General features: G+C 42.6%; 3 protein-coding genes across 3 annotated transcripts; all 3 read right to left on the bottom strand.

Moving 5' to 3' along the window:
* Window positions 1-659: 659 nt before the first annotated feature.
* Window positions 660-4,278, bottom strand: poglut3 (protein O-glucosyltransferase 3). Its single transcript, XM_076733390.1, has 6 exons — window positions 3,947-4,278; window positions 3,349-3,546; window positions 2,950-3,233; window positions 2,599-2,803; window positions 1,584-1,780; window positions 660-1,490 (listed from the first exon to the last, which is right to left on the bottom strand). Exons 1-6 carry the CDS (start codon window positions 4,224-4,226, stop codon window positions 1,050-1,052), a joined length of 1,605 nt encoding a protein of 534 aa, XP_076589505.1. The 5' UTR covers window positions 4,227-4,278; the 3' UTR covers window positions 660-1,049.
* A 489-nt stretch (window positions 4,279-4,767) lies between these two features.
* Window positions 4,768-10,222, bottom strand: cyb5r2 (cytochrome b5 reductase 2). Its single transcript, XM_076733385.1, has 9 exons — window positions 9,913-10,222; window positions 9,532-9,678; window positions 9,064-9,136; window positions 8,345-8,451; window positions 7,878-8,007; window positions 7,659-7,742; window positions 7,243-7,328; window positions 7,013-7,112; window positions 4,768-5,302 (listed from the first exon to the last, which is right to left on the bottom strand). The coding sequence occupies exons 1-9, from the start codon at window positions 9,925-9,927 to the stop codon at window positions 5,130-5,132; spliced, it is 915 nt and encodes a 304-aa protein (XP_076589500.1). The 5' UTR covers window positions 9,928-10,222; the 3' UTR covers window positions 4,768-5,129.
* A 6,461-nt stretch (window positions 10,223-16,683) lies between these two features.
* On the bottom strand, window positions 16,684-25,546 carry LOC143321841 (ovochymase-2; the record flags this gene model as incomplete). Its single annotated transcript, XM_076732513.1, has 15 exons — window positions 25,501-25,546; window positions 25,291-25,388; window positions 23,413-23,510; window positions 23,080-23,252; window positions 22,886-22,981; window positions 22,617-22,795; window positions 22,209-22,410; window positions 19,799-19,831; window positions 19,589-19,679; window positions 19,143-19,276; window positions 17,999-18,142; window positions 17,320-17,444; window positions 17,134-17,227; window positions 16,893-17,024; window positions 16,684-16,739 (listed from the first exon to the last, which is right to left on the bottom strand). Coding segments are annotated over exons 2-15 (1,620 nt in total), but the record flags the coding sequence as incomplete, so codon positions are not given.
* Between the last annotated feature and the right edge of the window lie 383 nt (window positions 25,547-25,929).

Below are 25,929 nucleotides of genomic sequence, written 5' to 3'. Positions count from 1 at the left end.
AAATATTTTATTGCTCATAAGAGTCTGAAAGAAGTTTGATTTTGAAAATCAGGTGCACCCACCACAAAAAAGGTTGGGGACTGCTGCTTTAAGGGAAAAATGTTCTCCTGAAGTGCTCAGGTCCTGATTGGACCTCACTACAGCCAGACCAAGAGCTCCTAAGAGGGTTGGAAAACTGCTAGTGGTTCAAAGGATGGCTTTATCAGTGCTGATCAGTCCACCACTTTGGTCCAAAATGAAAAAAAAACATGAAACTTAGCAGATAAATGAAACCAATTCACTGTCTGTGATCCCGACTTTATCTCTTGCGCCACCAGCAGGTCAGAGTTTTCAAATACCTGCACAAATGATGACATTCTCAGCAGCCTCTGTTGTACTTTGTTTTGTGCTAATAAGCACGTTAGCATGCTAACACACTTTACTGAGCCACTAGCACGGCTGCCGACTCTTAGTCTACAGCCTTGGTTCAAACGTGGGAAAGCATGTAGCTGTACAGCATGACACCACACGGGCAAATATAAAGACTGTCCTGAAGGGTAAGTGCTGCTCTCTGACCACCGACAGATGAACACATTGATGACAGTTCACTGTATGTAAGACTCACAACGCACAACTTAAGGACTGTGTTTGGATTAAACTGTCAACCATCAGATATATTTAACATGGATTTATTTTAAGATAATACTGTAAAATGTCCAATGAAAAGGCACAGTTACAAAACAGCAAATATATCCTCAGTTCCTTGACTTACTAACCAGAGCTTTACAAAGGCACAAGAAAACAACACAGTTAAAAACTAAGAGTGGTATTATAATTCTGAGGGCAGCGTCCTGCAGCCTCACCTTGAAATAGACAGTTTTTAATTGTAAATCATTCCTCCAACTTCCTTTACTGTCCACAATAAAAGCAACAATTTGAATTCAAATGCTGAGCTGTAAACTGTGAAATTCACATTTTCCTGTGAGCATCGGGAACATTGAATTATCCTCAGACTTTACATGTCGGGAATGTTTCAGAGAAAAAAGACAATAACTAAGAAATCAGCTCCATCATAGTTCATCCTTCATGTCGGTGTCTTCTTTGTGGCTTTTCCGCTCACATGTGCACACAGCGGTGTGGTCGTCCGGCTGAGGGACCAGCTCCATGTTTGCGTGCTGTGTTGGCTGTCCTATCTGCCGCTCTGAGTACATGTGCAGCACTCTGTAGTAATAACAGTACAGTCTGCTGGGCTGCAGCAGCTCTCTGGCCAGCGTCTGACCCGCTCTGGCGATCTTTTGTGCCTCGGCGTCGTTCTCCTTGGCCCATTTGATTTTTTCCAACAGGTCGGACAGGTTTCTCTTCACGGGAACGTAGTGAGTGCCTGCTTTAAGGTGGCTGTAGAAATACTCATAATACTGTGAGTCCTGCTTCAGAACCAGACTGCTCCCGAGCATCAGGTACGGGAAGCGATACGCCGCCACTGTTCCATCCACGTTCACTTGGTACTTGTACTAAAACAGGCAAAGAGTAAAGCCATTTTTAACTTCAAGAATGTCTTAAAATGTGTGTATTTATTTAACTGCGCTTATTTTTTTTTCCCTTACCTTGAAGAAGTCAAAGAATCCGACAAGCGGTGCCTTGCCGACTTGTTTCTCCCTGTCTCTGAAGAAGAACCATCCTGTGATGCCTGCGTCCAGCAGCTCAGGGTTCTCCTTGGACAGAGAGACGAGGTGAAGACGCTCCTCTCGACTGTCCCGGCCACGGAAAAATGCCCGATCTGTTTTGTTAATCCATGGAGGACCTGGAATAAAGCCGTCCAGATGTTACACGAAAAGGCAAAAAATGTGAGGATATGATGTCAAAAGGACTCTGTGTGTTACTAAATAATAAGATGTAACAGAGAATACCACACTGACAGTGGTGTATACAGCCTAGCACCCAAAGGAGTGTGCATATTAAGGTCAAAAACTATCTGTAAGTGAGTAACAGGCTTTTATTCTACAGCAGTATAATAATCTGTATGTACAGTACTTCCATTAAAGTTAATGACTATTTGACACCTGACGCCTGGGGTAAGGGTGGCTACGCCACCTGACTCATTAGGTAATTCAGTTTGACAACTGCTGATTCTTTCTCACTAATCTGATGAAAAGGCAAGGCTAAAATCCACATACACACGCATGTATAATATTTCAACACCATAAAGAGCACGGTAAGAACGAACGATTTATTTCAAACTACGGAGTGAAATTAAAAGTGAACTGCAGGTGACCAAATACGTCTGTTATTGTAGCTCACTGTATCATCCACATTTGTGGGTTACTGAATATGAACGATTCTCCTCGTGATCATATGCACTATAACACCAAGAGGCCCAGCAAAGAGCCATCTGGCGCCCCCAGGTGGACACGTTATGTGTGAACGGGAAATAAATTCCACCTCTGAGTGACCCTTTTCGTCTTCCTGTATGCACATTTTTCTGTATTTGTTCAATACTGCTGTGGTCCACATTATTAAAAACGTTCAATAAACCATGACAAAGTTCTGCGCCATGCAGACCTTAGGAGGCCTCACAGTGACACAGGAGTGTGTGTGTGTGTGTGTGTCTGTGTGTGTTACCTGTGTTTCCCTGGACAGACAGCAGGTCATTGGTGACACCCCTCATGGTCTCCAGGGTGGAGTGTGTGACCTCATAAGTTGGGAGGACAATGTCCCGCGTGTCTGTGGAGCCACACCACGACAGGACCGGAACAGCATCCGCTCTCCTCGTCTCTAATGGCCAGTCGCCAACGTTGATGTAAAACTCCACATCAGGCACCCTCACCTTCAACAGCAAAGAAACCACGATGTCACAGCCATCACATGATGCCACGCGCTGTCTCTTGGCACTAATATTAAACACACTACAGCTATCAAAACGTGCAAAAACACCCATATGATCCTTTAACACGCCTGAAACTTAGAGAATACCTTTCTTGTTAGAGAGAGCAGCATTTCATCAGAGAACATTTTGAAGTCGGTGTATTTTCCCAGAGTGCGGCGGTACAGCTGGTTGTTGATGATAGCGTAGTGAATGAGACCCCCTCTGTTGACGAATCTGTGAGGCACTTCCTGTCTGAGACGCTGCAGGTCCACTGTTGGAAAAGACTTAAAGTCGGCCAGGATCTGAGGCTCCTCAGCAGGACACTGCATGACGCTCTGCCAGGTGGAGGCATCGGGGTCTGGACAGTCACAGTATTCATGATAGACTGGACCTGAGTGTGGACAATAACACCGAGGATCAAGACAAGGACGCATTTGTTCCATCTCTCCTGCATCACACTGCAACCTGACCTGACTGTGCTTATTAATGCATGACACAGCACAAACCTTGGATGGTGTAGGGTGACTTGGCAACAGCAGCATCTTGGTGGAGGACCTCCACCTTCAGGCCCCTGATCACGGTCCCGTAGAGCCGGTACCTGACCAGGAAGGAGCCGTCTCGTCTGTCCAGAGGTGGAGGGACGTGGATGCGGATGTGCTCCTTCTTGTCCAGCGGACTTATCTTCACTTTAAATGTGTCCATACCTAAACAGCACATGTGAAGGACAGTTCAGTGACCTGTGGGGCTTCATCAATGGCGAAGACTTCCGTTATGTCTTCTGATACATTGGAGGACAGAGGACAGCAGAGCCTCGTGTTTTAGGGTTAGAGAGCACTGAGGTTTATTAAAATGAGTACCGAAGGTTTTGCAGGGTAAATGAGGCAGTTATGACCACTAAACTCGTGTTTAATAATCACGTTTCGTCGACATTAACACGAACACGGCTGAACGGAGCTAGCTAACGTTACGTCTGCTGTTTAACTTACATACAAAATGGTCACAGATCAGTTTGTGGACGCACCGGCAGATGAGCTAGCAGCAACCGGCCAGTGATGCTACGGTTCATGACACTTTCAGTGCACACTGTGTTTGTGGTCAGCTCACCTGGGGACACAGTCAGGTTTTCTCCGTTTGAATTGACCGCCTGAATAATGAAGTAGCGGACCGGTACAACTATGTCGGGGTTCAGCCCTGGACCCCCGATGAGACATCTCTCTGGAGCGATTCGTTCACAGTCACAACCCGGGAGGTTTATGCTGAGAAATGCCACAAAAACTATAACCGTGCTAAATGCAGCACCGTGAAAAGGCTTAACTAAGTCTACGCCACGCTCACACAACATGTTCTTCCAATTGTTCACTGCTAGAAGTCTAAACTTCCTCATTATTGACAGGAAAGTTTTGATAGTAACTCTAAGCCGACATGTTGGTGAGGAGAAACACGCCCATTGTCCGGTGATGCTTTCACTGCATATTGGAAATGTTGGTCGCGACTGTGACGCCCCATCAAACACCTAAATACTGCTCACTATACAGTACAAAACTACCGCAGCCACTCAAGGTCCACTTAATTCATTTATTCTAGAGCTTTCGACCAAACCTAAAAAAATGCAATGGATAATATTACACATAGTTTGTCTCGGTGTTTCATCGTTCATCTTGGGCTGCTGTCATAGTACATTGCTGTGGTTAGTTTGAGAAGATCTCGAATTTTAGACTTTGCACTATAACTTAGCATCCAGTGAATTAAAAGTGGAGCACTTGTATTTAACATTAACGTTAGGCAAAGTCTTATTTTGATATATAGTATTTTGTAGAATGATCAGAATATTTGGGAGTTTTATACAAATAAAATGATAAAAGTATAAAAGTACAACACATTAGTGTTCTCAGTGTATGAAGCATCATGTAGTAAAACCACCACTATTGTCTTTACGTATTTATTCCACAAAAAAATTACACTTTGGCCTAAAAAATAAAAACATTCAAAATGTAATGACACGTAGGAAGCCTGATGACAAACTGTAAACTGTAAGACTACACCTGAGTCCTCAGACATTGTCAGAGTGATGTTTGTGGGTAATGTTGATGGCAATTACCCATTTTATGGCACAGGTTTGCATTGTTGGTGTTCTAATGTCACTGACATCAAAAATCATCACACATGCTCAAGTGAAAAGCACACTTTGTGGATAGTATGAGATCATAAACAGTGTTAATAGATGGATTGTTGGTTCAGTGATTGAATGATTGCGGAGAATAAACCAGTTCTGGAGTTAATTAAAACTCTAGTATGTGAAAATGTTTTCTGTTTTGTGTCCCAGCTTGTCCAGATTTGGCAGACAGGCGTACTGGATCATCGGTGGAGGACCGCACAGGACGATAAGGACATCACTGGACGGAGCAGGGAGGTGGTCCTTGATCATGTCATGGGTAACAAAACCTGAACCATAGCTCCAATCTGGAGGACAAGACGAGAGAGAGAGAAAGATCAACCTCCTACTTCAGAGAAACATATACAAACAACAGAATTAAGAAACAGCAGGAGGCTGGTTCAACTTGTGCATTCATCACAGATAGTCATCTCTCCTTCCAATGCAACCAAATAATGACACCGCTAACGAAGAGCAAGCACACCTCTTCTAATGAATAATGATCAAGGGCTGATGTGTTTCTATTCTGTGTGGAACTAATGACAGACAAGACCGAATACGAGCAGCGTTCAAAGGCCTTCACAGCGGAGATTATGTAACAATATTGTGCTCATTAATTTGTGCTCGCTTTAAGGATTATGCAAAGGAGGACATGAGCGTTTGCTAAGCTACTGTAACACCTTGTTGGAACTATCTCTCTCCTCAGCCTGCAGGGATTTTCCTTCAGCCGGAGAGTCTTTGTTTGCTTTCCCACTCTAAATTTTCAGCGGGGAAACCAAAGGTCTAGGCTTTCAGACTTTAGAGAGATTTGAGATTTATTCAGCTTCATATAGCCTGGCACCGTGCTGTATGTCCTTTATGGTAAACACGATGAAACTAGAATTACGCCTGATGGTTGTTTGCCTCCACCAAATGGCCAAGTTGCAGTTTACATCCATGTCTGTCTTTTTTGGTGAAATGAGTTACAGTCACAGTGACCTTTGACCACCAAAGTCTAATCAGTTCTTTCTGGAGTCAAAGTGAATGTTTGTGCCAAATCTGAAGAAATTCCCTTAAAGATGGGACAGACGGACGGACAACATGAAAACATAATGCCTTCAGCCACAGCTTTTGCTGACACACAGATGTATTTAGTCATGGAAAATTTTAAAACCAGATCCCACATGATGAGGAGGTTTGAAGATTCTTCTCTAGATTTTGTCTTCTGTTATAATGTTATGTGGTATGTAGCAAATAAAGTTTAAGATCTAATACAATTTCTTCTTAAATTAACATTAATTCAATTCTGCTCCTGTGATGTAGGAACTGTGACGTCTTCTTCCTCTAAATAGACATTTTCAAAGTTACACATAGCTTGTTGAGTCATCCAGCAGGTGCAGAGCTACATTAGCTTTTATTTGGAGCCGTGTTTCTGGCAGCCTGATGACTGTCAGTCCTATTGGCTACTTATTCTCCTTTTAGCCTTGTTTTTTTGTCTCCATCAGTTCTTTAGAAAGCGTCTGTTTCTTGAGCTGCTAAATGCTCCTCAGCAACTGCAGCCGTCAGCTCTGTCTGTCTGGTGCTGTGCATGCAGCGGGCAGAGGGTTTATTAGAAATTTTCCTCTGAAAAAAGCTGCCTGCTGATGCTGGAAATGAGATCGATGATAGCGATGAGACTGAACCAACAGTTAAGCTGTGGGCCATAAAGCTAAAACAATTAACTGAAAAATGCTGAAAAGCTCTGCAGAGCTGAGGAGAACTGCTGACCTGGGTGATAATGTTCTGACGGTTCATCAGTACAAGCGACTCCTTTCACATTACATGTTGCCTTGTGATTGACTGTGCAAGGTTTTTGCATTTTACTAAAAACGTGGCAGCATCTGTCTCATGTTAATGTGTCAAAATTAAGGCCGCATTATACATACGACCTGTTTCTGCTTTGGTCAGAGGTGATTTCATCAAACAGTTGCTTCACTATAATTGTATCTTATATGACAACAAATAACTTGAACTTGACAGCTGCAGGAACGCTGCCTGACCTTGTGGAGGTTTGTCCAGAGTGAACCACAGTTTAATTTTGTCAGGATGGTTCTTCTTCGCCTCCTCCAGCTCCTCCCTCAGTAGGATATCTTTCTCGGTCTGAGAGGGAGCAAGTGAAAGAGATTTAATTTCTCCGGAGTATTTCCACTTACGTACAGCACAGTAATACTCTTTTACAATGAGACACAAAGGAAAGACTTCCCAAAACAATATATGGTGCAGAGCTGACCTGGTTGGCAAATATGAGAGAGCACTTGGTGTTGTCAGTGGGGTCTGATGTGATGCTGTGGATTAACTGCAGCATGGGAGTGATGCCTGAGGTGGTAAAAGACACTGAGGTTAGTCTCAGAGAAGAACAAGGGTATTATTTTCAGGTACAACATTTTCAAAAGAATGATATTGTCAGAGTGAAAAACATCATCAGATGGTCCTGAAAGTTAAACTATAAGGCAGCTTTGGGTGTCGTTTATGTGTTATAAGAGTGAAAAACCACTGCAGAACTTTTCTTTTTCCACTTGTCACCTATGAAACATTTATGTTCAATGCACATGTACGGTCAGCCAGCTGAGCCTCTGTGATGCTCTTCTGAATACGTGCATGAATGTTCATTAGAGTGATTGAGAGTTTAAAGAAATGTAAGTGAACCTGTTCCACCAGCGATCATTCCAACGTGTTTAAACTTCCGAACCTTCGCCTCTGACTTCTTGTCCGGTCGGATGGAAAACTGCCCTGATGAGGAGAGAGTGAGTCTCAGTGTCAGTCTGTGTTCTGGCAGCTCAGACAGTCTTATATTGTACCACAGTGACATCTGCTGGTCACAGCAGCTTGCTCCGCTCTCTCTCCACACATGCACACACTCTGTACCATTTCCCTTATACACCAGCAGTCCATTGGGTCCTCTGAAGTCAATGGTATCTCCAATAGCCATGTCGTCCAGGTACTGAGACATCTTTCCTCCCTCTGGGAAGGACGGGTGGCTGTTCTTGTAGTACACCTGGAGAAGGTACAAAACGGACACAGCAATTTAAGCCTCTCAGTTTTGGTCTGCATCAGCTCCTGAGAACAATATCTCAAGACAAAGCATCAGTAAATGACTTACTAGGATTAGTAATCGTAATAATTATGACTTGCACAGCTTTTCTAAATGGTTGATAGATGGAGGAGTTAACAGGTCAAAAACATGAAAAAGTAATTGTAGAGAAAATCAGCCAAAATAACCGAAAAAAAAAAAAAGAAAAAGAAAAAGAAAAAACTTCTGCAGTTAACACATGGGCCAAGCAATGCTGGTAAACTTGTGCTGTTCTGTGCCCTGCATCAGTAATGTTACTTACCTTGACCACGAGGTCAACGTATCCCTCGTGTTCATCACTGGAGACTGGAGTGTAGGCTCTGACCACCAGACTGCCCTTCACCTTGGCTGACAGGTACACATGCTGACCTGGTCCACAGGACAGAGGGGAGAGAGAGCAGGGAGGATGGGTGAGGCGGTGGATTTGAGGGAATAAGAGGACAAATGTGGAAACATGGATGTTTGAAGATTGTCCTGTGATGGAAACAAGCTGTGTTTAAGCTCTGACCTCCACAATGGGCCTGTATGACCATCTAAATGTAATTTGGGATTGAACTGAAGCTCTTATATAACACATATATAAAGGATATACTGTACTATTCTTGGGGAGACTTTCATTGGTCATTTCACATGATATCAGCTAGTATCCTTTAATGTGCTTCAGTTCAATCAGTGGAATCACTCATAAGTATTAGAAGCAGAGTGATATCATCTTGTATTTTCATTTATTGTCATATTTCGAGGTACTTTGGATCAAAAATCAAGTTGGACCAACTTACAGCACAATTCAGGCTTCACATGTTGGAAATTCACAAGAAGACATATTAAATTACACAACTGTATGCAACTGCTGCTCAGACATGAGTGTGTAAATACATTCTCATCACCATGAAACTTGGTGGAGTGCCTTACAGCACTGGCAGACAATCTTCCTAGTTGGGAGGAATTTTATCAGAGAGGAGAAGAGAGCTGTTTCAGTACCTACTGGCAGTCCAAGGATATGAGTCGCAGATGGAAGGCCAAACCGAAATTTCTTTGTGTCATGGCTGATTTCCTGCACAAGGACGCACACAGATAAGAAATAAACACAAAGAACAAAGACATTTAACATACAGTGTCAATGCTGCTCGTTTGGAAAGCCTAACTGTACAGGTGTGACCTCCACAAAGCAGAAATCACAAAACATGGCATAAAAAAAAGGCTCTGGTTGATGCCCAAACAGGAGCTTCACATCAGTTTGGTGTGTGTGTTAAAAAATATGACTGTAACAAAACTCCTTTCATCAGTTCAATATAGCTTTAAACACCAACTGGTTGTTCCCTCACAGTACTGAAGTCATAACACAGCAGCTGAATAGGAAGTTTCTGTATAATCAATGTGAATTTGAATGTGTCTGTCAGAGTAAAGCACAGTAATATTGCTAAATGTGGGCGTCTGTGTGCAGTCTACCTGTTTGTTTATAAGGGGAAGGGGATATTTGACCGTGGAATCCTGCAGAGTGATGGGCTGCTTCTTCTTCTTCTGTCCTGCAGAACTTTGCAGGAAGTACAACACAGTCACTATCACCACAGAAATAGCCACTGTGGCCTGGATCATCTGCAAGACAAAGATCACATAGCCTCCACTGTATGAGCGCTGCCTTACTGTACGTAGAGTGATGCATTGTCATGAGTTTTAACAACATAAACGAGTGAAAGAGGAATGTTGAGCACATACATAAAATCTCACAGTCTGAGTAAGACCTTCTTCAAGGAATATTATACACAGGCACAAGAAAAAAGATAACATGGAATTATTCTAAGAGGAAATGAAGTGAAAGTTCCCTCTTACCATAGTCTGATCCATAGTTTTACCATGCAACAAGGTGTGCTCCAACGTCCCTGTCCTCACAGAAAGACCAGAGTCCACACACAGGGGAGGCAACGACAGCCTTCACAATCTCTCTCTCTCTCTCCCACACACACACACACACACACACACACACACACACACACACACACACAAAGTGAAGGCCTCCAAAGGGGCGTGGCTTACCGCTGGGGGAAAGGTGACACAAGGTCCAAAGCACCAATAAGAAGACAGATTTCATCGTGACACTATATAGTACAGAGGTGGTGTTCAGACAGTGAGGAGCAGAGCTATGAGATCACACCACGCAGAGAGGGGTGGAGACACAGACACAGAGCTTACATAACCAACACCGAGGAAAAATGTTTGTTCTTTACAGAGAAGAGTTAACAAGTACGCACACAGTCACAGCTGATGGTCCTGACTGTACGGGCAGGAAACATACTGCACGGAAGATTTCTTTAGAAATTGTCCTGAGGAAAAAGAGGGCGAGTCCTCAGATGCTTGCAATCATTACGGAACAAGTTATAAAAACAAGTACCACTAAAATCATAAAAGGTTTCCGACCAACCTGCTGAATCACCAGATAAACTTTATCTACAATGGGCTCTAATGGATAAAGTACAAAGTGCTCCACATAAATGACACAAGCACCTGCTAACCTGAAAAACATAATGCACCTCTCAGAATGTAAAAATGATAACCTCTATTTAGCATTTAGAGGCAGCATACAAACATTTAGTAAAAGGCTGTGATGTGGTGATCCTCACATACAGACATTTGTACTGTTTCAGTATTTGTCAGCACTTCTAACCTCTCCTATGAAGACAGAATTCACATTACTGCAAGTGTTTTCTTATACTGTCATTCTTGGCCTGTTTATACACCAACCTCCTCTTCTGCATGCCCACAGAACTACTTACAGTTGTTGACAAATACATCAGTAACTACTTATATCTAACCCTGACTCTATGTGTTGACCCTGCTCCTACAGCATTTTTAAGCAGGTGTTTGACAGTGTGTCACATCATGTCCTGAAGATCATAAATACATCTCTGCAAACAGGCATCTTCTGCAATGCGTTTCAGGCAGCTGCTGTAAAACCATTACTGAAGAAACCCAACCCAGACAGTAATGCACTCACCAACTCCAGGCTGATATCTAACCTTACTATTTGATACTGTGGGGAAATGAGCTCCCTGGATTAAATCTGAGGTTACAAGCCTTGGTGTGTCCTAGATTCAGATCTAAGTCTCACATCAATAAGGTGACAAAAACTTCATTTCTTCACCTTAGAAACATCATTAAAGAACAACCATTTATAAATCAAACAGATGCTGAAAAACTGATTCATGCCTTTATTTCAAGATGAATAGATGAATTACTGTAACGCTTTATTTACTGACCTCCAGAAAAAAGAAAAGATTTCAGCTCATTGAAAACTCTGCAGCTCAGCTGTCAACCACAACCAAGAGCAGAGAGCACATTAGTCCAGTTTTAGATGCTCTGCACTGACTTCCTGTAACATTCAGGATTGATTTGAAGGTCTTCCTCCTCATAAACAAAGCTCTTAATGGACCAAGCTACATTTGTGACTCTGTTGTTCACTATTTTCCTTCAAGAACACTGTGATCATCTGCTGCTGGTCTGCTGGAGGTTTCCAGCAACAGTCAACAGAAAACTGGGGATGCAGCCTTTGTCCATTACACCCCAAAGCTCTGGAACACACTACCTACAGATATCAGAGAAGCAGCTCGCTGAATATCTTTAAAAGAAAGATAAAAACTTCTCTTTGCTTTAGCCTTTCGCTAGCTCTGACTTCCTGATACAGGTCAGAAATACATGTGCTTTGTCTTGCAGTTATACACTGCTGCACTTTTTTAAATGTTGTTTGATTTTATGCATTCTATGTACTCGATTTTTAACTTCATTATTTATAGTATTGTTCAGCAGGTTTTATTCTCCATCTTATTTTCCATTCATTTTTTATCCCTGTTTTTATGTCCTCTCTTATGTGAAGCAGTAGACTAGCCAACCTTATTTGCGCCATGGACCAGTTTCACTTAAAGCAATAATTTGCCGGACCGGCATAGTAATGAATAATAACAAATTATTAAAAACTAAACTCACCATTAGGCTGAATGTAGTTGTAGTTGCATGAAAGGTGTTATACAGCTAATGTTTATTATTATCCATATGTACCATTTTAGCATGTTAACATTTGCTAATCTGTAATAAAGGCAATAAACAAAGTGATGGGACTGTAAAAGGTTTAGCAGGTGTTTGGTCAGAACAAACTATGGGACAACCTGAAATTCTGACCTGACGATGACACTGGATAAAAAGTCAGAGGGTTTATCCAGTTTAATGTCGACATTGACAAGACAATTAGGAATCAACAAGAGGAACCACAACGTCAGCAAGTGGATTTATTTCACCCTGTTAGGAGTTTTTCTACTTGTTTTATTAACCTGAATTTATTGAACTGAATCTATTATCAGAACACTTGAATGAATGTCTGTACAAACATGTCAAGTCAACACAAGACCACAGTGACATATTTTACACTTGGTGTATATTTGTCTCAAGGCCTTCTTTTAATACATTACTACCCACTTCCTGAGGATTCTCTGCTATAGTCTTCCTCATCTGGGCCCATGTCCATGTGCAGTCTGGGGTCCTCTGAGCTCGTATGGTGCACATCATCATGGTGAGACAGGGCTCTGTTAGTGGAGAGATGCACAGCTGGGTCTGCTGCATCCAAGTTCACTGAAAACAGAATTGTGTAGAACTATGAAAGGGATGCTGCACAAAGACCCTGCCATGATGTCTAAATAAGTCCAGACAGGATAGAGTATGACCCAGGTATGAAGTGGAGCTCATATTTTGATACTATGCACTTTACTGTGACTTATTTCTTACACCGCTTACAATAAGGGAGAGAAATACCTTTACTTTTGTCAAAAGAGCAACCAAGAAGTTCATCAATACCACTCCCCTCTCTTAAAGCTACGGTAAAAGAGCCTCTGAGCAAGGCACTGATCCCTAGCTGCTGCAGTGGAGCTGCTTGGTGGTCATCAGCTGACGGCTGTAGTTACACTGCAGCTCAGCTCCAACTGTGAACATGCTGCCAATCAGGAAAAGAAAAAAAAAAAAAAAAAGGTAGAGAAAACGAGAAGAGAGTAAGGCTTTACCCATGAGACTGCTCCAGAAAAGATTCCAGGAGATGACCCTCGTACACTCACTGGTCACTTTATTAGGTACACTACTCTGCCATCAATTCTGCCTCTACAAAGACAATCATGTTTTTAATGTCAGCTTTGACTGACACTGTCAGGGAGGTATTCATCTAATATTTTCTGCACCCCATTTACATACATGAGAGGGCCAGAATACTAGAAACACCTTTCTGCATGATACTCTCCAGCATAGCAACACCAGCCACTACGACCTCAATGGTTATTACCATCATTACCTCACAGGCTCTGTAGCGTTCTATGTGCTAAATAAGTTAACATACAGGCCTGATAAGTCAGACTTATGTAAGTACTTAACTCATCTGTCCCACCTCTGTTCTTGTTTCTAGTACCTGAAAGCTGATAGTGAACATCACACAACCTTACTGTTTTATAATGAACGCGTGCAGAAACACACACATTATTCAGAATGACTTACAGTAAACCGCCACTAGAGGGCGCCCTCTACCTACAGATGGCAGACTCGTTCCATGTAGTTTTCGACTGACATTGACAAGAGCTGCTCTAAAAGATGGAAGGTCACCTCCTGTGACATATGAAAGGAATGTTTATATGATAAACAACGTAAAAGGCCTCTTCATGTGCTGTGGATGCTGGTGATGGCCATGGATGTTAGCAGGACTAATGTGTCCTCACAGAAAAAAAGCAGAAAAAACACAGTTGTTAATCAATTAATTTCTACTGAAACAATCCAGAAAAAGTGACAAACTCAGATTAGACCTGGTCTGACAAGTCCACCATCAATCACTCACTCAAACAAAACAAAATAAAATAAAATAAAAATCATCCGTCCAGAGGAGAGCATGCAGATGTCATGAAGAGGCTGTGCCTCTGCTTATCTAGCCTACAAATTCACTTTTATTTATTAAGATGGCCCCTTCATTAATGAGTCTAACACTTCTGGTCTAGAAGGACTAACCTATTGACCTGCAGCCAGTGAAGACGGGTCACAAGTAGACATAGCCTGTTTTTAAGGGGCCACAACACAAAAGGTGGGGAACCACTGTTGTAAGTTATCTATTGAATTATTTTATGTGCATTCACTTGAGAAATAAATCATTTGGTAGTGAAGTCAAATGGTTCTCTCCAGTTTAATGTCTTGGTATAGAGTAATTAGAGTGACAGAATGTCTTATTAGGGGAAAACAGGTAAGCTGTGTGGCCAAAACACTGAACAAGTTGCTGTATTGTGTGTTATTCATCTGCCTGGTGGATGTCAAGCATGTGTTGTGTTCACAGGCTCTCTGACAGGCTGCTAAAACACAGAACTATGATATGTCTTTGGCCTGGGGGCCCATTTTTATTAGAATCTTGCTCTTGTATAAGTAGATTGTAAAATTCATTTTGATAAAAACAAACACGAGCACTGTGTATGTTTCTCCCACATGTCATGCTATGATTTGTTCTGGTTGCTTCAGTGCTGACAGTTTGACGTGTGTCTGATGACAGCTGACTGAGGCGACAGTAATCCTGAATTGGCTTTGTGACATTTCATTACAAAGTCATGATCTTGTGGGGCTGATAATACTTTAATCCTGTACTGACACAGGTTCTTATGGATGCTGTTTTGCCTGTATTCACTGCAGTCAACTTATAGGAGGTCTTTAATGACATCACACTTCTGGCATATAATATAGCATGACTATAGTATCCAAAATGAGGGAGGATTTGTGGTCTTAACTTGCACAACAGGCAAACAGCAGCTAATTCATTTATACTCTATTAGTTTTTTTAAAATGCTGGCATTACTGTTTTAAGATAACATTACATGTGTGAGCAGGACTTTTGTGCTTTTCCGTGCCACCTGTTGATGGTTTGGTACAGACATCAGTCATTTTTAATGACCTTCAATAGTTAACTCTGTGTCATGTTAGCACAAAAAAAGTGTGGCATGTAGTCAAATAATCAATTAGAATAAGCACCACTTATTATCAAGTTGCTTTATTTTTTACTTTATACTATTTCATTTCAATACTGAACTTCCATGTACAGGCCCAGCATGCAACTCTGTTTATATGAGGTGCTTTTACACAAGAATTTTAACACTAATTAAGTGTATATCTTTTTTGTCTTTTGTATTTCTAGATTTCGGATTTCATTGATACAGACCTTAATCCTTACAGAACATGCTTCTTCAGCCTTACTTGTTGGCTCCACCCATCTGTGGCAGTGCACACCTGCATGGGCGGAGCCACTAGTCACACAGTTTAGGAAGAAGAGTTGGAGGGGAAAAAACTGCACTGTAGTCCCAAAAGAACTGGTGTGGTGAGAGTGAACACTGGAGATATGATGCCTCTGAAAGACACACACACTCACTCACTCCCTCCCTCACACACACACACAGCTGTTTGTACTGTACCTGTTTCCCATGTCCTGTTGTCACCAGTGGCAGCCTGTTTAGGGATTTTGTCTGTCTGGAGGGTTTCAACACAAGCAGGAACACCCTGAACACACAGTACAGGAACTGAACAGGGACGACTGTTCAGAATGATGAGCTTATGTGTTTGTTTGCATGATCACAGTCCGGACAAGTAGTTGCAGAGTGCAGGATGCAGAGGGCGTGGATGAGGATCTCACAGAAACTGCAAGGCTTTGCAGGTGGAAGGTGATATTTTTCAGTTGAGTTGAATAAAACTTACGAGCTGCACCTTCTGATTAAGCTCACTGATTAACATGTAATACCTCCTTTGTTTAATCTGTACAAAAAACAAAGTGCAGAAGTTACAATCTGAAGTCTTACCAACCACTCGAAGCACTTTACAACACGAGCCAGCACTCACACACACATTCACACACTGGTGGCAGAGACCACTATGCAAAGTGCCACTTGCTCATTCATACACACAGCTCTCAGGCTAAGTACCTTGCAGCAGGGACCAGGGATCAAACCGCCGTCCTTCTGATTGGTGGACGAGCACTCTACCTCCTCAGCCGCAGCCGCCCTGAGCTACTGCGCCGTTGTACTTCTCATGTCTCAATTGTGACTCCAGTGTTAAATGTCCCATTGTCGCTCTAAATGCCAGTGATGTTCACTGCTTTGTTGAGCCAATGGCAGCACTGGTGGACTGTACAGCTAAAACGGACACAAGCACTTTCCCCTGTGCATTTCATTATTGTGTTGCTGTTATGTGCATGAAGGGAGACCATTCATTAATGCAATGTCATTTCACTCAGACAGTTAGATGAGCCACAGGCCTGCCATTGGGAGCTGTTGAGCACTATTCCCTTCCACTGCTGACCGTTGCAGCTCCATTGCAGCAGCTGAACTGTTACTGACTGAACCAAAGCACTCAAGGTGAGGAGAGTTACTCATTCTCTTTCACTTACATAACGCTTTCCTGTGACCCGCGTTTCATGTCGCCGCCTCCTCTCCAAATCCACAAACCTTAAGTCAACATGTTAAAATGCAAGAGAGGCTGAAGAGAATGCAAAGATTGAGCAAACCACCTACCAGATGACGTCATGAGTTGCTGCCTAGCTGCCAAGTCATCTCGGTGCTCGTCATCCTGGTCTCTTCGACTCTCCGCACCTGCTGTGGCCTGATCATGGAGGTCTGCAGAAAAATACAGGAGGCAGTTTGCGTAGAGTACACAAAATAAACAATACACAAAGGGGGGTAAACGCTTCTAAAGACTGTCTCATTTAAACCATCATGAAACAAGACGACGTTCACTGGACCCAAACATTGAACACATCATGGACACACCTGTATGGCTGATGAATGTCAGCGTCGCACTGAAGCCTCTATGTGTGATGCTGCTGTCTGACGTGAACTGAAGCACCATGACGCTGTGGTAGGACAGGACAGGGGGAGGAACACTGTCTCCACACAGCATGGCTACACAAAACAAACAAAAAAAGCTCTTCTTGCGGGTAACGTTGAAAGGAATTTTCAAAACAAAGTGCTTTTGATTGAGTTTTGCCACAGAGAGATTCATCCGTCCTACCGATTTCCTCTATTCCTTCCACATCTCCCAGGACGGTAAGGGAATCGTACAAGCATCTGTCTGACTCCTCCAGGTAAAAATCAGCAAAGTCAAGCTGAAACACAACAACCAGAAGAATCTGTGACAACATGCTGTGTTTTGAAGAGTTTCATTCACCTGAATTCATTGGAAGATTGGGTGCATCACCTTAACCACATGACCCTGCGGAGCATAGACAACCCAGCGGAGGACACAGTCATTACTGTAGAATTGTGGGTAATTTGGGCTGCGGACAGCAGTCTGATCCTCGACTAGAACAACAGTCCCGCATCCTGATTGCACACACACACACACACACACACACACACACACACACACACACACACAGGGGAAACATAAACACAGCTACACCAAGCATTACTACACTTAACAGAATAGCAGTTTGGCTCACACACACACACACACACACACACACACACACACACACACACACACACACACACACACACTCATCTGCACACTGAAAACAAAAGACCCATTATTAGCAGCTGGGTTCACCCACTCCACAGCCACTCAGCCAAAGTCTTTGTGTGTGGGTGCAGAGTGTGTTTGTGAGTGTCTTGTGCAGCTCATTATTGTGTCATGGGACATCTGCCAGGTTGCTACGAGATGCACAATCAACAGCCATAGCAGAGAGTAAAGCTGTGTGTGGACTGTAAATACAGCGTGCACATTTACAGTTTAAGTTAAGTGAGGAAGACAGAGCAGGATGTGTGTCGGTCTGTTACACTGCACCGTACATATACCTCAGTACGATGTGCGGAGATGCATGTGGCTGTGTACTGTGTAGTATCTGTGTGTTTGCATTGTGTATTGTGTGTCCCACCAGGATCAGAGCGTCCCTGGACAGCGTGATGCGTAATGACAAAGCCGCTTCCTGCTCTGGTAATGTCAGAGGAGAAGAGGAGCGTTGCACTCTGGGAATTATTTAGCAGCACCGGGCCAGGAGTGACACTTCCACAGAAGATCCCTGAGAGAAAGAGAAAAATGCAAAACTGATGAGAGATGATATAATACATGATGGACTGATTCATCGCAGTCTATTTAGTTTGTGCTTCTGCCAAGTACTTAATTAAGAACTTAATAAAAAAAAAAAAAATAGTTCTTCAGCCCCATCATTTAAAGGTTCATGAAAATGGTGTAACACTTAGTAATAACCCTTATCTGCTTTCTTCATCAAGCTGCATGTGACGATGTGCGAGGACTCTTGTTCACTGCTTTTCCTGTTTTATTCTGTAATAACTTTCTTTATGCATTCCAGTATGTTTTTTTTACTTTCTGTCATTGTTCAGTGTCCCATCACTTTCACTCATCACCTGTTCTCAATTATCCAGTCAGCCCTCCTGGCACCTATAGCCTTAGTGATTTGTTACCTGTTTTTCCAGATTGTGTTCATCATTCTGCAGATTAAAGTTCCATCTTTTGTTGCTGCTTCGTGATTTATCTCTGCCTGATATTTGAGTTTTGACAAGTTCCTTGCTGATCTTCTCCTCTGCTAGTTATCTTAAGTTAATTACATTTTTTAAGCATTGGACTTGTGTGTGTGATCCTTGCAGGTCTTGCAGTTTGGACCTAAATGTAAAAAGTGATTGAACTTTGCGGTTTTAGTTATTTATTATATTATTATTCCTCTACAGAGAGTGAAGCTAAAAGCTGTGTTTGCAGACTGCACTTTGGCTGGATGAAAGGATGAACAATAGCTCCCACAACAAACCACTGTTCACCTTAAATCAGTCATTGTAATTTTTACATTTCTCTTCATGCACATCCCCTGCCTGCAGTCTTCATGCTAAGCTAGCTGACTCACAGATGTAAGACTGGTATTTTACTCGTCGCACTTTCAGAACTATTCCGTTAACCCAATCAACTGGCACATTTCCAGAGGTCTTGGGTGGCTCTGCTGCCTCTGATAAATGTTTCTGCGGTTAAAAAGGGCAGGCTCATCCTTGCCAACTGTGTCTGAAGCTCACCAACAGGCCTGTGGGTCCCCACTGAGACGCTGAGGCGATCGTAGCGGCAGTAAGAGTCATTCTCCAGGTCAAAATGATCGAACTCCAAGAGAATACTGTGACCCGGAGGAACACTGAGCGTCCACACACACAACCTAAAGAGACCCAGAGACAGAACTGAACACACAGGCTGTTTCCATTGATTATGTTCCTTCTCTACATTCTTATAATTATGAGCTATAAGACAAATATTTCCTTTCATCTGACGTCTGACACCCAGAAAGTCAACATCACATTACATAGGTTGTACTAATTAGAACAGTTTACATGAGGAACAAAGACTCTTCGTTCGTATAATTGTGAAAGAATGTTACTGAAAAAGGTCTTGGCTGTTTGGTGGCACACACAAGTCACACACAACCATTTATTATCTAATCTCTTGACTCCTTATTTGGAACGTCACTCACTGGTTGTTGTCATAGTGATCACCAGGGTGGGCAGGGTTTCTGATTACCCCCTCACTGTCAGTTACAGGTCCGTCTCTCACACTGCAGAGTTCTGATACACACACACACACACACACACACACACACACACACACACACAGAGTAGACATCAAAGAAGCATGATGAAATATATATGAATAAGAGCTGCTGTGACGAGGGAAAACAACTCACTTGATGAAGCTGCTGCCTGCTGCTGCTCCTCAGCTAAAGCAAACACACAAACATGAAAAAGAGAATATAAACAAAACTCTTATCGATATCATTCTATTATTATCTTTCAGTTATCTTGATATAATATCAACAAAGTTTTCGTTTTATTGAAAGTAATACAACCTGGTGGGCCGTGTTCGCTGTCTGTTTTTAGTTCCTTGTCAAAGACTCAATAATTGAGTCTCTGACTTTTAAAACTACTCATGTGAACTCAGATATTAAAAAAACTGGACTGGATCCCTCTCTCCCTCAAAACTATAAACCAAGTTACATATCAATCTGCACCAGAAAATAACATTTTAACATTCCTGTTTTGTGGAAGTGTCACAGCACTGACACTGCCCTGCTTGAGGTTACTGATCACCTTTCAGTGGCTGCTGCTGCTGACCTGGGCTCAGCCCCTGTACTGCCGCATCACGATCAATCCCAGCATCCTGTTAGACAGACTGAAGCACTGGGTGGGGATATCTACCAAAGATATCGACAAATATGTCTCTTCATATTCGTCTGTTCAGTATGGTGTGCCTCAGGGATCAATTTTGGGACCAATATACTTGTCTTTATATGCTTCCCCTTGGGCACATTATGCATTGACATGTTGTCTCTTTTCATTTCAATACTGATGATACGCAGATGTACCTGCCTGTTAGATCTACAGACTGCTGACTACACATAACAACTGAACTCGATAACATCCTTGTTATCGGGTTGCAGCACATGGCAAATCAAATTCTGCCAAATTCTGCTGGTTTCCTGTTGGATCTTATCAAGCCTGTCGCAAAGAATTTTGCATTTGGTTTGACTGTATTTAAATCTTTGAGCAGCACACCATAAAGTTCATGCAATCGAGTTTTTATCATCTTAGAGATACTTCAAAAATATGATCTTAAACCATTTTACAGGCCATCATCTCATCACACCTAGATTGCTGCGACAACCTTTTTGCCTGAACTAATATATAACTAATATAATATCATCAGCATCAGCTATACCCATACATAAACTTATTTTGAAGATGGATTTTGAATGACATTGGACAGGTCATGTTTTACTCATATTAAGGCGTCTAGTGAAATATAATTCTTTTTACATGTGACATGTCAGCAGACCAGCTAACTTTAACCCTGATTTCAGCCAAACCCCATCACAATGCAGACACTCAATACTTTTCAAGGGCCATCTGAAAGCCAATTAACACATTCTAGTCAGGGCATTGAATTAAATAAACCGTGATTGAGTGATCCACTATCCAGTGTTTCATAAACTACATGGACCCTAGAGAAACAATGGTTAAAAACAAATCACCACAAATCATGAAGAGTAACGCTATCCACAAAATGATTGACAGGTTGACACCCCCAACCAATAAGTGGATGTGGGTGGGGTTAGCTTGCTAGCTGCTAGCTGGGGTAGCTTGAACTCGTGGGAGAGGAGAGGATGAAGTTAACCTAACCAATGAATGGAGGAGACCATTTTTAGCCTGAAATATCAAAATAACAAAACTAAACATGGCCAAGAGTACCATCGATCGCAGTTGATCTGTAAGAGGCCTGTGACAAGGCGTTTGTGCCGGATCCAGAAGGCCCAGCTAATACGCTCCAGGAAGAATGGACTTCAGAAGGAGGATGATACAAACTGTGCAGCAGGGACAGCAGTGTCAGGGCTCCTGGCCTGCAGTGCTGATAGTGATGTTGGAGGGAAAGTATGTGTTGGCTGCAGTATGAGAGGGCTTTTTCAGAGTTTGTCGCGTGCCTGCTTTAAGCATGCTGCAGAGAGGGTGGGGTTAATGGAAGGAGGTGGAGGAGGAGCTGTCTGAAAGAGTTTTTCTCACCAGCAGACTGTTCTTTGAGGTCTGACTCCTTTGGAAGAGAGCCTGAAGCCAGGGGCAGGGAACCTCTTCCTGTCAAGGGCCATTTCAATTTTTATAACATCCTTCCAGCGCACACACAGGGAAGGGGCTGGGGTTGTGTTCAGGGACAACTCGGACGAAAATGTTTTCTAATATTTCATGTAATTTTCTTTATCATTGAAAAAATTGCTACCACTTTGCTACTACTTTAATACTGTTTTGATCAAAGTGTAACCCCGGGACACATCTGGATATGGCACAAATACCTGAAACTGTTTTTGGGTTCACCCCCCTGGTTTTGATTGTTGACAGCTCATCACAGGCATCTTGCAGATGACCCATGAATCAGAGGTTCTCTTGGGCATGTAGTTTTTCAGTGTTTTGGGGTGAAAAGGTTCTTTCATATTCATTGAATCCATTGATTGGTTGGGGCAAACACCAACCATGTCCTCTCACTGGTTCAGCCGAATGCAGAGACACAATCAGCATGACTCATTTCATGATAATCCTATCTCTACCTACCGTCTCTCAGTTTACGCTTAATCCAGGGCAGCAGCAACCTGACATCAGTGAAAACCCCTGGAGTTCCTCTTCTTGAAGGGAGGCGGCTGCTGTTGTTTCCCCAACTCCGACCACATCCCTTCCCCCAGGAAGTTACACCCAGTGCTACCCAGTAACGGCCATGTGAACCTGCTGGACAAACCAGAGGACCTCCTGAGTCCCCCTGGAGGAGGAAGGGAGGAGTAAAACACTGCAAAACCCTCTCAAGGCTACTAAATAATGGGATTTCTTCAAAACTGATGACTGATTCATAGTTTCCAGCTATTAGTGAAACATCACTGCTTTCAGTACCTCAGGCTGAATTAAACCAAATGAAGTGCAGAATGGAAAAACAGACAGATGCTGCAGACAGTACATTCCGTTTTCTACCTGGCAGGCATCTCTTCCTCCTCTCTCTGGCCCAGCACACAGAACTGTCATGGCTGGCTGAAGCCTAGCTGGTCTCTGGTTGAGATTTGAGCTTCTGACAGTCTGGAGGACATATTTACATTTGGCTGGGTCCACCAAGTCCAACTGGACCTCTCTCAGCACTGCAGGAAGACGACCTTCTAGGAAACAGTAGAGTAGAATATAACATAATCAAAGCTTGAGTGTGCTTTAACAACATTTGGTGGGAGTGAGAGAACTACTGCACTTACTTTCCTTCACTCTGCCCCATCCACCTACACTGCAGCTGGTTTCAGGTGGGATGCTTTCATCAGGCAAAGGCAGACATATTGGGTGGACACGGGCTCCTGTTGAAAAAAACACTTATCAGTTACTTAAAACATGATCAATGCATCAGTAAGGGCTCACCGTCATCTAAACTTTACCAATCAAAATGGAAACCTGCCCATGCGAATGTGTTGCTCCAGTTCCATCAGCGCTATGTCGTAGCTCATAGGCAGAGCGTGATGATACTTCTCATGGACTGAAACAGATTTGACAACAAAGACCTGCTCCTCTTCATCTTCTATTCTCTGGTCAAACTCTCCCACCACTACTCTCACACCACTGAGAAACTCTCTAGACAGAGGAGAAAAGGAGTAGATTCATGACCGTCTATCGTAATATTCAAACAATAAACATAGAACATCAGCATGCACATCTGGAATAAGTATGTGGCACAGGAAGAACCTGCAAATGTAGTACAAAAGACGCAATGGCACACAAGTGACAGTGGTACTTTGACAGTGATGCAAAGCAGTGTGCAGCGGTCATTATCCAGCGATCAGTCAGGATGGCCCCTCCACAGAAATGAGAGCCTCTGTACTGCAGGGAAACCTGCCCAAAGCAACGCAAAGTTCAAGATGAGATCTCAGTTATGTCACATTTACATCATACACAGTTACCTATCACTTCAAGTCAGCCTTTAACTGACGATGACTTTCCTGATTTAACTTTATTTTCCGTCACGTGATGCATTATTTGTATTCTACTTTCATCCTTTCCAGCCGACAAAACTGGGTATTTTTAATGAGGTGGGAACTCATGAGGAGTACATGTGTGCCGCCTGATGATGCTACTGCTTCATTCTGAACTTTTTGCCACCAGTCAGACCATCATGCTCCACTGGGATCCACCCACAGTCTTTCCCCACATTCCTTGTGTGTTCTTCATCTTTCCTTCCTGCTTCAGGTAACATTGCTTGGACTTGTGAGAACAAACCTACATTGCAAATCTGTTTTTTTTTCCGTTTGGTATCTTGCACTGGCAGGTGAAGCAGCCATTTGTTTTAGGCCTTACTATTATTCATTATTATTATTTGAGTTGTTATTCCAGGTAACTGTGTTCTACAATGCCATATTTTAGAAATCTGTGATTCCAGATAATTACTGTTAAACAGTCATACGCTAATTGCCTCACACAGACTGCAGTTAATCCCTCTGACATGTGTAAACAAAATCTGAACACAAAGCAGAAGTACTCTGTTTCATCACATTGCATGACGCCTCTTTTATTTTGTACACCTCCTGTATGTCAGAGTAACCAACAAATCCCAAATTCAGACACAAATGAGCACAGAATAAGTCAAAAATGAGAAGTTCAGTTAGTCTAATGACATCAGAGTGATCAACAGATGCGCAGATTTCTCTCTGTGGCTGAGCATACACAACACAAGCTTGACTGCAATTCAACATTTACACGGCTAAGGGTACAGATGTCAGAGGGATGCATGAGTGGTATCTGGATGTAACTGTTTTATCAATTTAAGTGTTTTTCTATTAGTTCAGCACCACTTGGAATAATGACACTCATTAATAAAATTCTCGATATAAATCAATCTAATGACACTATAATTTAAGTCAGTATGATGTGTATTTTAATCCACAATGAAGAGTAATTTATTATGCATTATGCCTTACATGTCAGCTAACAAGAAGGAAAGTTTAAAGTTGGAGGAGCCGCCACATGTTAACATGCTAACAGGGGAGCAGCTCTTACCGTTTACCATGTTAGCTTCTTGCCATGTTGTCGTGTTACTGCTACTGTGCTAACAGCAACACCATGATGTTCATATTTAACCAGTATATTAGTGTATTATGTTAGGGTTTGCATGTTAGCATGCTATTTTAGCATTAACAGCTGAATTCCTAGCCATAGGCCATTGGCCTTTTTAAGTCAGGGTCATTTTTTAAGTTTAAAGCACCAACGTAATGGGAAACATGTAAGATGATGAGGTGAGAAGGCAATTAAATAAAATAATGGTATCCAAATCATCAGTGACAATATTTATTGTGACTTTACTGTATATTATTACATAAGCCTTAGTGTCAAAGTGGAGCAACTAAGTAATAAACTGCAACAGATTCATGAAACATAATGTCTTTTTTGATTAGTTCATACGACTTTAGAGCCCTTTGGTAAAATAGTAATGATTCTGCGGCTGGATGTTCTTCCTCTGCAGCACAGGAAGTTGCAACTGAGGTGGTTAACAGATGAAGAGGTTGTTCTGCACTAGTAGCGATAGCGATCAGGGCTGAACAGACAAAGAAACCACAGGTCGTGGCTGATCAGCAAAACAGCAACTAAAAAGAAGAAAGAAGGAGAAGAGACAACTGACCAGCCACGGATGTGAGCCGTATGAGGCCTCGGCCCCTCCAACCACCCTCAGAGAGTGAACCATCGGGCTCCGCACCTGAGGAATCCCACACTTTGAACCTGACAGACAGGATGAAAACTCAGGCTTTGTCTCAGCAGCATAAAATCATCCATTAAACACATGTAAGGCTCTACCTGCCTTCAACCTGTTTACATCCACTCTATCACTCACCTGTTTGAACAGCATTGATGCCAATGTTTACCCAAACCCAGACAGAGAGCAGAGCGGCAGTAGTCCTCATCACTAACACACACATCAAGAATGGGTCCTACTGGGCCTCGCTGTGCGTGAAGGGATACTTGTTAACAAGCCAGTAAAAATCTTGCAGTGGGTGGTTGGTGCGTGCAATCGTAACAACTAAATGAACAGCACTTTTCCATTGTGTGTAAGTGTTGGCACTCTCAAGGTCATCCGCCGTGTGGCATGTGGGATTTCGTTCCCAACACAAAGACACAGCCGAGCCGCTGTAACACATTCAAAGAGGAGGAACAGTCATAAAATGCAGACAAAGATCCAGGGAGGCGAGCTGTTAATGCTGCGTATGAACAAACATGCTGACGCAGAGGCAGATGAAGTGAAAGAAAACAGAGAAAGAAAACT

This window comes from Chaetodon auriga, chromosome 6 (genome assembly GCF_051107435.1).
Source record: "Chaetodon auriga isolate fChaAug3 chromosome 6, fChaAug3.hap1, whole genome shotgun sequence".
NCBI lineage: Eukaryota > Metazoa > Chordata > Actinopteri > Chaetodontiformes > Chaetodontidae > Chaetodon > Chaetodon auriga.
Note: the sequence above shows the minus strand (reverse complement) of the source record. Positions and strands in the feature narration are given on the sequence as shown.